Genomic DNA, 12818 nt, shown 5'->3' with positions numbered 1-12818 from the left:
GAGTACTCCAGTTGGCACCTGGTGGGGGGTAGAGAGAGAAGAGGGGGAAAATACAAGGAAAATATCATCTTCCAAGGCCAAAATACTATGCCTTCATTAGAGCAGATTATTATAATATTATAATATTAGCCTTTTGCAGGGCTATTGTATCATAGTGTTTGCTGACTTGCATTGACTTTATTTTGTTTTTATAATTCCAAGTTACATCCTCTTCTCCCTTAACATAAGGCCAACCAAACTTTTCCAGACAGCTAAAATATATAAGAGTCATGGATTCAGCAACTTCTTTCTCTTGTATTCTAAGTTCTGTCTTAGTTCTAAATCTAGAGGCTATATATCCTGCTCCCAAGAGGGACAAGCTATGTGTTAGAAATCAGGAGTGGGTTAAGGGATCCATCTTACAGTTTACATCTTAAAAACATAAGGTCCCAGGGACAGCTAGGTGGTACTGTGGATAAAGCACCAGCCCTGGATTCAGGAGGACCTGAGTTCAAATCCAGCCTCAGAGACTTGACCCTTACTAGCTGTGTGACCCTGGGCACTTGCCCACTTAACCCTCATTTCCCCGCCAAAAAAAAAAAAAGAAAAGAAAAAGAAAAAGGAAAGGAAAGAAAGACAAAAAAAAACATTAGGTACTATTCAAGCTAACCCTGTTCTCTGTTTCCCATGAATTGATTCTTCCTGGGACAGAAGGTAATTCACATGGCTATGGCTTCTGCCACCTGTGTGCTTGCCTTTCATCAGTAGCCCAGATACAGTCTTAAATTAAGTTGGGATACTCATGGTCAAACGGCCTCAATAAGTCTGATGGTTATACACACACACACACACACACACACACACACACACACACACACACACACACACGCACACACACATACACACACACACACACACACACACACACACACACACACACCTCTCTTCAGGAACAAATGTTATCCTTAGGCAAGAGGGATGGCCCCAAAAGCAATAGTCTATGAAGAGTGGAAGTAACTGTCTAGGTAACATTGAGTCAAAAGCCCCACCATAAAAGAAAAAAGAAGAATTTGGTGAAGAGTGGATTATTTAGTTTGCCTTGATATCATCCAGAGAATTAATCAACCCTTGATTTCACCTTGCCTTTGAAAACACAAGGCACTAAGTCTAGTAAATAGCAGATCTTAAGAGAGACCCTGATGTTAGTTCTGAGTCACTTGTGAAAACGGGCCCTTGGATTAAATGCCTTTGGAGCAAAGGGGCTGAATTTAAGAATTCGGTTCACTTAAGAGAACAAGTTAAGAGAAGTTCTTCTATTTGCAATACTGCACAGGGGAAAAAAATAAGAAAATGATAATTGAAGAAAAATTTTGATGATGTGGTTCTCCTAGTAAATTGGGAACAATGACCCTTGAAGGACCGTAAAGAAAGTGAATGTCAAGATAATTTATTATTGTTACATTATCTACCTCATTTTTCACTTTATCTTCCTGAGCTCTGAAATTCATGCAAGGTACCAAATGCCCCAAACATTAATGAACACCTTTTTCTCCTTCCAGAGCGTAAAAATAGCTGAAACCAACAGCATGTGGATTTCTCTTTAGGTGAACAGAGATAGAAATTGGATTTATGATTTCATTGGTAGAGGGAACTCCTGGGTGAGAAAATCCCTTCTAACAATGCAGGTCAGCACCTTCTTCTGAAAACTTAGAGTCAGCCAGTCAATGAGCTGTGTACTAAGAAAGAAGGGGATATAAAGAAAGGCAAAAACAATGCCTTGCCCTCAAGGTGTCCATATCCTAATGAAGGAGATGCATGACAAAGACCATATTTTTAAAAGTATATATACAGAGTACATGGAAGGTAATTTCTAAGGGAGGGTCCTCTGGAGATGGGTAGAAGGGGTGAGGAACCTGGAAAGGCCCAGAACACTGAGAGGTGAAGTAATTACCCAGGATCACACAACCAGAATGTGTAAGAGGACGGACTTGAACCCAGGACTTGGTAGCTTTGAGATCAGCTTTCTATCCCTTGCACCATTCTGCTTCCCTTTAGATGTTTACGATTAGAATCAGGAATTTTAAATTACATTTAGAATATACATATGATGACTACAAAAGTCATGGTACTTAATACATGTACATATGGATATTCTCCAAAAGTTTGGGGCCCACTCTGAAGGAGCATCCCTCATCTACTTTAGCTGCTTTTCAAAGAAGAACATTTCTCCATTGTACTAATAACTTTCTGTGAATTGTTCCTTTTGCCACAGGAGAGCCAGTTTCTATGCATGTCGCCTGGATAAACACTTATATGTTATTGGTGGAAGGAACGAAACCGGATACTTGTCCAGCGTGGAATGCTATAACTTAGAAACCAATGAGTGGCGCTACGTTTCCTCTTTACCCCAACCTTTGGCAGCTCATGCAGGAGCCGTGCACAATGGGAAGATATACATTTCAGGCAAGTCCCTGATCCATTTCCTGCTAGTGACAATGGCTGCCAGCCTCTCTCCTCATCTTCACTTCTGTTTATTTCACAGGGGGTGTTCACAATGGAGAGTACGTCCCGTGGCTGTACTGCTATGACCCCGTTATGGATGTCTGGGCCCGAAAACAAGATATGAACACAAAACGAGCAATCCACACTTTGGCTGTAATGAATGATCGGCTCTATGCAATTGGAGGAAATCATTTGAAAGGTCATATTTTTAATCACAATAATATTTGAGGTCATGCTTCTTGCTAAGGGGATGCTTATTAGCTAATCATAGTCAACCAAGTAAAAAACATGTTGACCAAATAAAATCTGCTTTGTGCAAATTAGCAGTACCCTTGAGCAGGCCTTTATTGGATCTTTTATGCAGACAGGATTATTTTAAATTTAGGATAATACTGCACACATTAAAGAAATGAATAATGAAGTCCAAAGATAATAAAATGGGAGCTCTCATAACTCAAGAGCAAGAACAATTTCTTATAACCCTGAAATCAGTGAAATAAATTATTCCTTAGCTCCAAACTACTAGTGATGCTTTCTTCTATAAATTGTTTTCTAGGAAATGTAGTCAAGAGGAACTTTAAGCATAGCCTCACAGAGAAGCTAACTCCTGGTTTGGATTTTTAAAAAATAAATCTATTACAGTTTGGGTATTAAAAATTAAAATAGGGGCAGCTAGATGGCACAGTGGATAGAGCACCGGCCCTGGAGTCAGGAGTACCTGAGTTCAAATCCAGCCTCAGACACTTAACACTTACTAGCTGTGTGACCCTGGGCAAGTCACTTAACCCCAATTGCCTCACTAAAAAAAAAAAAAATTAAAATATTTTTCTAAACATTGAGCATATTTTGCTCTCTGTGATTCTCAAACTTATTTTAGAGACTCCTAAATCTTTGCTTTTGTTCATGGTATAAATCTAACTTAAGAAACTAAGAGGCTTAGTGATTTACCCGGGGGTCACACACAACCAGGGTGTGTCAGAGAATGCACTTGAACCCACAGCTTCCTGACTCCAAGGCCAGCTCTTCCTCTGCCCAATAAGCCTCATTGTGTGTATGTATGTATATTTTATACACACACACACACACATACATATGTATGTATCTCTATGTATATCTATGTTATATAATTCTATCAGTCATGGGATATATAAATATATTTATATAATATAAATGATATATCTTCTATATTATATAATTGTATGATTTATATAATGTTGCATTAATTGTATAATTATATTACACATTATATGTCTATTATTTATTAGACCTACATATCCATATATAATTGCTATTGCTGTTATAAAATCTTTATGTCCAGCTCACCTTGCATAAAAAGGAAGTAGTCACAAATATCCTGGTTGCACATCTTTAAGAATGTGCATTAGGTTTACAAAACTCTATTGAGGTCCTTTTGCTCAATCATGTTGGGGGAAGCAAGCATATTTCTATTCGTTTGTCATATTTGTTGTAAATGTCAAATACTAATAGCCTTAGCTTCCATTAAACGTTAATTCTTTGCCCTCAAAAATTTAAGTCTATTAGATGACATTGACCATGCCTGTGGTTGTGGATAGGGAGCCAACCTCAGAGTTGAGAAGCCCTGAGTTCAAGTCCCTCCTCTGACTTAAACTGTCCATGTTATACTTTCCAAGTTCTTTAACCTCTTAGTATCTCCAGTAAACTCTAAGGCTATGAGTTGTAGAACAACTGCTAATATCTACTGGTGGCTTCCTTGTTGGAATTTCCCATACCAATGAAATCATATGCCCAGATCTAAAAATAATAATAATAATAGTGACAATTCATCATCCACCAGAAGTTACTGACTGTCTAACTTGAGAAACAGAAGCCCTTAACAAATTTTAAGAGCCAGGTTGTAGGATATGTCACAATTTCAGTAGGATCCCCCTCTTCCATGGGCCTCACAGAACTGTTAGTAACAGTCCTAAAATTTGACAACCCTCAGAAAATGGGCCCGAGAATCCCCTAGCAGTCACCAGTCTCCACGGGCTTCCTCCAGCTGAACAAATTGTTTGGAAAATGTTGAGCTTTATTCTGGATATGGAAGCTAAACACTGAGGAATGGAGAGAGGAGGGAGGTAGTAAGAATGGATTTACTTTTACTTCTTATCCTCTTCAGTAACTAAGAATAGAATGCTCATTTGTGGAACTAAAATCCTTACTCTAGTGTCTCTGGTACCTTTTTCTTATCCAACTCCATTATATAGATGCTAGAGTTTATTAGAAAGGCTTTTGACAGATTCTGAGAATGTTATGATGGTCTTTCTATACCCCTCCCCCCAAAAATGCTTTCCTAATCTATAAATTCATTTAAATCAATCACTAACATTTATTGAGTACTTATCATGTGTCAGACACTATGGCAAGCATTCTTCATGGCAATACAATTCTGACAGCAGTTCATGACTCTAGAGGCCTACTCACTCCTTTCAAGAGGTCTTCTCCAAGGCCACATCCACCATTTCATTGGTGTGGGATCACAAACCCGCCATGCTTCATAGGCAATTTTGTGAGTTTCTATAGCTGAAAAAAAGTCATTACTTGGTGGACAACTTTATGGTGTTGAGCAACACTGAGCTACCTAAGCTAATTTTTAGAAAACAAACATATTGACCAAGCCATACTCAAAGTCTGGTAGGATATTCCTGAGCTTTTACTCCATTAACGGTATTTCCAAGAGCTCAGCATGACCTCTGCAACCTGAGGTTTTATAAAAGTGAAATTTGAATGGGAAGTTCTAATATATTATATCACAAAACATGAGCATAATAACTAGAAAATTATCTCTGGTTATATACAGATGTATATTTGTTTTACTCAGTATCAAAACCAAGGGCTGACTCTTCCCTGGGAATCCTTTTTCCCTCTAGTGACTTCAGTATTTGTGATTGTTCATATAAAGAGTTTTGGGATTCACATGTATAATTCTTTTTTTTGTTTTTTGTCTTTTGGTGAGGCAGTTGGGGTTAAGTCACTTGCCCAAGGTCACACAGCTAGGAAATGTCAAGTATCTGAGACTGGATTTGAACTCAGGTCCTCCTGACTCCAGGGCCAGTACTCTATCCACTGTGCCACCTAGGTGCCCCTCACATGTGTAATTCTTTACTTTCAAGTTATATTGAGCATTAGGTTTATTCTTATGGAGGAATACATTTATTCCAGAGTTTTTCATTCATTCTACCAATTTCTTGTATTGTTCTACATGATCTTGACTACAAGTGATCTTTCTGACTATGTCAGATAAGTATAAAATTGGAGCAGCATTCTTTTCAAAAAGATTTCTGGCTTTTCTTTTACAAGCTGCAATTGGTCAAAGGATCTGAACAAATAATTTGCAAAAGAAATGCAAGATATCAATAACCATATGGAAATTATCAAATTCACCAGTGATAAGAAAAATAGAAATGAAAACAGTGCTCAGGTTAACACCTCACACCTATCAAAAAGATGAAAACAATGAAAGATAGAAATTGCCAATTTTTGAAGGATCAGTTGTGGGGAAAAAAGAACACAATTAACAGTTTAATGGACAAATTAATTAGTCCAATTATTCTGGGAAAGAAATCGTAAGTGAGAAAATTCACTAAAATGTTTAGCTATTTTAATCCATCATTCCCACTTCTTGGTATATAATCCATACAAATTAAAGAAATAAAAGGTTCTATTTCTAAACAGAATCCCTTTCTATAATAAGAAAAATTAAAAATGGATCCCCATGAACAAATTGTAATATATATATATAATAGAATATGATTGTTTTATAAGAAACAATGTGAGGAATTTAAATTGTTTAAATTCATTTTAACAGTTACTATGAGGGAACAGTTCTATGGACTGATGCAGAGCAAAAAGCATACAATATATACAAGGGCCAAGGATGTTCCTGAGATTCCTGCTACTAAGGGGTTGACTCTGATGGATCCCTTCAGTTCTGAGCTACAGCAGGCTAAGACCAATACCAACATGGCAGACCCTCAGGAGAGGAGGGGCCTATAGGCTGCCAACAGTGGAACAGACCAGCCTAGATCAAAACCAGAGCTGGTCAAAGCTCTTGTGCCCATTGTTATTAAGATCAAGCCCATGAGTGGCCTCTGCACTTTCAGCCTAAGCAAGATAGGAAGACCAAGTCTGGCAAAGACAAAACAAAATATTCTAATTTGTATACAAAAAGTCCAATAATGGAAACAAAACAAAACAGAAAAGCATTAAAAAGTAGGCAAATTCAGTTAATTTTAGTGATCAATCTTGATTTCGAAGAGCCATGATGAAGTACCCTTCCCTCGCCTAGTATAAAGGTGAGGGACTTTGGGAACAGAATGCTCTGTGTGCTAACATATAAAGGTCATCTTGTCATTTGATTTAACTTAATTGTTTTGCTTTATTAAAAGGGGGAATGATATCAGAAAATGACTAATAGAAATCATAAGAACATAAGTGAATGTTTTATTCGAAAGAGAGGCTGGACTTTAAATTTGGTTCCCATTATGTCACTCAGGTTTCTCCCACCTTGATGTCATGCTTGTGGAATGCTACGATCCCAAGGGTGACCAATGGAATATTCTACAGACTCCCATTTTGGAAGGCCGAAGCGGTCCTGGTTGTGCAGTCCTTGATGACAGCATTTATCTTGTAGGTGGTTACAGCTGGAGTATGGTATGTATCTACTTCTTGCCATGGACTTCACTGCCTTCCCTTACAACCAGAATGAGTGCTTATTTTCTGCTTGCTTTCCCAGATGTTGGCGTTCTAGCCTGAAGCATCTCATGCCTTTATTATTTTTTTTTTGGTTGCTTTACTTATATTTACAGGTTCGTTTTTGCAAAGTTGCTGCTAGTTTTTGTCTCTTAGGTTGTATCTGTTTTGGTTTTCACTTCTTTTTTGTACTGTAAGGGGCTAAAATTCTAGCTAGTCTGTCTAAAATATCTAATGAGTGGTTGCCAATAAATTGTAAACTTTAGCAAGAGTTTAGTCTTTTAAGCATTTATTAAGGAGAATAAGAATTTGGTGAAGAGAGAGAAAGAGGCCTAGATTCAGCTGTCTAACTCAGGAAGCTAGCATGTCCAGCTCCTCTCCCCGCTGAGGTCCTCATGAAAGAGAACGAGAGCAAGGCTCGCCCCTTCTTCGTCCCACAAGCCTCCTATGAAACCGGGAACATCCCATACACACACACACACACACACACACACACACACACACATCTCCAAGCTAATTGGCTGGTAGCCTTGATTGACAGCACCCACGAGCAAATGTCACTTCCTGACACCAAGGAAAGGCCCCATGGCTTGCCCTCAGATGCCTTCTCCTCATGGCAGAACTTTCCTACAGTAATTCTCCAGCAGGTGGCATCACTCCAATCATTACAGTATGATGAGAATATGATCTGAGAGGGAACTTTTTGTTGGGTGTGTACATTATTTTTTAATTACATTAGCTATGCCAAGGCAAATGAACCAATCTTATATAGAACTGGATATTTATATTGCCCAACTCTGGAGGTATACATAACTGTTTACAACAGGGCAGAGACAAACTGGACAAAACTTAGGGGTGTGTTTTCATCAAATAAGTGCCCACTTCCCATCACTATCACATCAGTAAGCAAGAAGGTTCTGTATTGAGGAAGGGAAATTTTGTAGTCTGACTCCTAAGATTGTTAAGGCAAATAAGGCTAGTAATATTGTTTACTAGCTTAGATGGCTCCTTTAGACTATGTGAAGATTGGGAGATTTGTTAAATCCTGTAAGAATTTAATATTGATGGGGGCTGAGAAGGTTATAAAACACACAAAAAATATAAATAACCCAGCAGGGAGGAGAACCTTCACTTCCAGCTTATCTCTCCCTCCCCACCCCCAATGCCCTCGCCTCTGTGGGGTTAAGGCATTTTCAGGATATAGGAGCAAAATCCAGTGGAGAACTGAGGCAAGTATTCAGATAATTCAAGATCCAAAGCAGCTTTCAGTATAACCATTTGACTATTTAAAGAAAAAAAGCCTTTTTTTTTTTTTGGCCTTTGTCTATCTGGATAATTATTTCAGTATTTGAGCAGTTCATTTAAACAAGCTTTTCTTAAACACCAGGGGTAAATCAGAACACTGTGATAGGTAGTGAAGTCCATGGAGTCTTCCTACCCTTCACTCCCCATTCTGTTTCTCTGTGACCCAGCCATACTGGCCTATTTGCTGGTCTCCTCACAACCCTACAATCTCCTGCCTCCAAGTGTTTCCCTGGCTTTGCCCTCAGATCTGGAAGGCACTTTAGAAACTCTAGATTCCTTCAGGACTCATCTTAAATGTTGCTTTCCAAATGAAGCTTTTCCCCATCTGCTACTGAATTCCTTTCCCAAACTGTCTTGTGTGTATGTATGTATGTATGTATGTATGTATGTATGTATGTATGTATGTATATAGAGCATGTATATGCACAATATGTAATTATAGTGTGTCTATAGTTTTTATAGTATGTGTGAGTATAGAACATGTGTGTATTGTATACACATATGCACATATGTATTTCTATATTTGTATATTATATGTCCATATACATATACATAGTGTTCATTTATGTAGATTGGTGTGTGTATAGGACCATACTTTGCATATATGCATGTGTGTGCATATACGTATGTGCCTGTATGTGTGTGCACACGTACAGGTGTGATCATAGTATTTGTGTATATATTTGTTCATGTACATGTATATCTCTGTGTTTATATATACCATAGGTATCTTGTGTGCATCTGTGTAATGCATGCATGTATACTGTATATATGCATGTATACAAAAGTGTGCACATATAAATGTGTGTTGTACTTACCTTATATACATGACCTGTTATACAATACACACAGATATAAATGTGTGTCTGTATTTGCACATTTGTATATCTATGTGTTTATACCCACACATATATTATCTACATCATTAGAACAAATGGTTATTAATGATAGGAGGGACTGTTTTTACTTGTGCAACGATTAGAATGATGCCACCTGCTGGAGGACTTACTGTAGGAGGGCTCCACCATGAGGAGAAGGCCTCTGAGGGCAAGGCCATGCGGATTTCTTTGGCGTCAGGAAGTGATGTTGGCTTGGGGGAGGAAGAGGGGGCAAAGCTGGGGCTCTCACTCTTTCTTGTCAGGACTCTGGTGGAGAGTGGAATGAGAAATGTGCTCTCCCTTTAATAGATAGATGAATCTAGGCCCTTTCTCTTCGCCAAATTCTATTCTCCTTAATAAATGCTTAAAAGTCTAACTCTTGCTAAAGCTTATAATTTATTGGTGACCACTCAATAGATATTTTAGACAGACTAGCTAGAATTTAGCCCCTTACACTTGGCATGGACATCACTTAACCCAGTGCCTGTCACATAGTAGGAACTTATTAAATACTTGACTAATAGATTGAGAGATTTTTTAAAAAAAAGTTTCGGTGACACAATGCTGCCCTCCTGATGCTTACAGTCTAGTGGGGATATGACACATAGACAGATAACAATAACAAAATAGTCTATTGGTGCATAAAAAGAAATGCAAAGTCCTATGTGAGGCCAGGGCAGCAGAATAGATAAATCAAGTCAATAGTCATTTATCGTGCCCATACTGTAGGAAGCAGAGAAGTATAAATTGTTGTTTTTCCCCCTAAGGGACAATCAGATCGATTTTCCACTTCTCAGTTCCTATAGGACTAACTTTAGTGGCAGTCACCAAAATAGATTTTGATATCTTTGGGGTAAGTTTTCCCTTTAAATAAAAATGGTCTAAAAATCCCTTCCTTCCATAAAAGCATTTTTGGGATGAAAGACAGAATAAATTCTCTAGAATTCGCAGAAATAAATAGCCCTGGATTCGTGCCTTTCTCCAGCCATGCTTCAGTAAAGTCTTCTTATTGTTTTCCAGGGAGCCTACAAGTCATCAACCATTTGCTATTGCCCGGAGAAAGGAACTGGACAGAGTTAGAAGGAGACGTAGCTGAACCGCTTGCTGCCCTGCTTGTGCCACAGTTATCCTACCAGCCTGTGTACCTACAACAAATAACATACAGGACACATTGAATCAAACAAGTACCCCAATCTGGGAAGCGATGACAGGTGGCACAAATATTTTGGTAGGGAAAATTATGTTCTACAGACACAACTTCCCAAAACCCACCTTTGGGTTTAGATTGATGCTTTTAAAGGCAAACTACAAAAGAAAAAAATCCCCATTCTTGGACATATACCAGTCTTGTGAAGCAAGTAGCTAAAGACACACCACACCTCCCATGTTGACAGACTGCCATCTCAGGCTGGTTTTCACTAACTTGGCCCAACTTCACAGAAACTCCTCGCATTGTTCTTAACTTTGAAAAGGAGAAAGATAAATATCTGAAGACTGCCCCAGAGAGATCTAAAAGCAGCACTGTGCATTGTAGTCCTACCTGCATGTGATCCGTGTTGACGTTCTGGAGATGTTGTGTTCTCTGAATGCTTCAAAAATGCACCCAGAATCACAGAACATGGCCTCTTGGTCTGATAATCCTGAACTCTGATGATTACACAGGCTCTTGAGGCCAATACTTTTAGAAAAAAGTACCCCAAGCTAACTTCTCTTCATCTACCCCTCTGTCTTCCCAGTCGCACAAAGGACCTACGCAAAGAGAAGGAGATGGCAAGGGACTCTGCTAGAAACCCAGTGGTTATTGCCCTTTGTTGTCACAAACTAGGCAGAGTCCCTATTTTTGCAGCCCTCATCTAGAGCTATTTGTCTAAAAGATTTGAATTGATCATAGGCTGCTGCTGCAGGCAATTCCCTAAGAATTGTACTCTCCCATTTTCAGGACCAAATAAGTAGTGAACACACCTGTTATTGGCTTCAAAAGCCAGGGCCAGTACATTCAGTTATCATGGCTTCAGATAATATCTGACTCAAATTTCGATCCATGGAAAATCAGCCCAGATTGTCCTCTGCAACCCAGAGCCCAGGAACTAGACTATTACTGTAAAGTACAATCTTACTTGTTTTTCTGTCACTGAGAAACATGAAATTTAAATGATTTAAGAGAATCACAGCAACTTCCATTTATGTTATTTTAGTTCTCAATAAGGCTTTGGCCTCTCCCTCCCTCAGTTGGCTGTGGGACAGCACAGGATTTACCATCATTATTTGCCAAACTGGGCACATCTTATTGCTCTCGTTGGTAATGCTTACACACAGAGACAAAAATTAAATTGTTCTCTGGCAGTCACAACAGCAGCAGGAATTGTCAAGGGGAGGGAGCAGGAGTGAGAGGGTTTACATTTGTCAAATCAGAAGGGGCAAAATTGGCAAGAAGAGAAATTTTATTTTCAAGCTTTTAGGAGTCTAATAAAACACCAGTAAAAAGTAAAGCAAAGAAATAAAAGATAATGAAATGGTTGGATCTTTTGATAAATGGATCTTTTAAAAGCAGTGTGAGGCCACAATTGGGAATGCCTTGGTGAGACTCTCTCATTGAGGAACATGGAAAGATGAAATGAAGATGCTCAAATCTGAAGCTGTTCCCACAGTAAAGTGCAATCGTAATTGTTTTTGTATTTATTTGTATGTTCAGATCCAAAGGATCCCTTGTAAAGAGATATCCAGTGCAATCAACTTTCATTTTTTTCCCTGAAAGCATATATATATATATAGAAAGAGAAAGAAAGAGAGAGAGAGTAACCAGTTACAGTGCTCCATACAAGAACCTCAGCTGATACTCTGATGGGAAGAAGGGTTGGCCTTGGGGTCTTTTATGGTTAGCTGTCACCTGTTCCCTCTGAAATGTACAACTAGGCTTTTAAAAGGGATCCTTGTTGTCCTTTGACTGGTTCTTTGGTCTTATTTTTCTTTTCAATCGAGGTAAATTTTAGCATTTATGAGAACTGTATGTAAAACTTTCTGTCTTTCAGGAAGGCATGACCAAGGAAAAAGTGATATATCTGAGTAAGTCACAGAGAATGTAAATTTTGTACAGTATTAGAATGTGTAAATGACGCTTGCTTGTAAGGGGAAAACTTTAAATAAAACTTTATGTACTAATCAACCGTCTGCATATTGCTACTTATAAAGCATATGTATAAAATATCTCCATTAAATTCTTTGGAAGTTTTGTATCATGTAAATGTGTATTTTTTTTAATTCTGTGGCAGTGTTTAAATATGTTCCTTGTCTAGGCAGATGTATCCAATAACAAGAGGCTTCTGATTTAGGGCTCTTGATGTTTCCTAGAAAAGTGACTGGGAGATAAAAAATCTGAGAGTCAAATACATGCTTCCAAAGGGACATAATAAATGTTATGTTATAGTAAAATCAACATGTATT

General features: G+C 38.4%; 1 protein-coding gene across 1 annotated transcript in view; it reads left to right on the top strand.

Moving 5' to 3' along the window:
• Nucleotides 1–12579, top strand: part of KLHL14 (kelch like family member 14) — a 137967-nt gene extending 125388 nt beyond the window's left edge. Inside the window, exons 5-8 of the mRNA XM_043975718.1 lie at nucleotides 2252–2442; nucleotides 2522–2680; nucleotides 6998–7155; nucleotides 10398–12579. Coding sequence (XP_043831653.1) covers nucleotides 2252–2442; nucleotides 2522–2680; nucleotides 6998–7155; nucleotides 10398–10457 — 568 coding nt within the window. The 3' untranslated portion in view covers nucleotides 10458–12579. The remainder of the gene's footprint in view (nucleotides 1–2251; nucleotides 2443–2521; nucleotides 2681–6997; nucleotides 7156–10397) is intronic.
• Nucleotides 12580–12818: the final 239 nt, after the last annotated feature.

This window comes from Dromiciops gliroides, chromosome 1 (genome assembly GCF_019393635.1).
Source record: "Dromiciops gliroides isolate mDroGli1 chromosome 1, mDroGli1.pri, whole genome shotgun sequence".
Taxonomy (NCBI): domain Eukaryota; kingdom Metazoa; phylum Chordata; class Mammalia; order Microbiotheria; family Microbiotheriidae; genus Dromiciops; species Dromiciops gliroides.
Note: the sequence above shows the minus strand (reverse complement) of the source record. Positions and strands in the feature narration are given on the sequence as shown.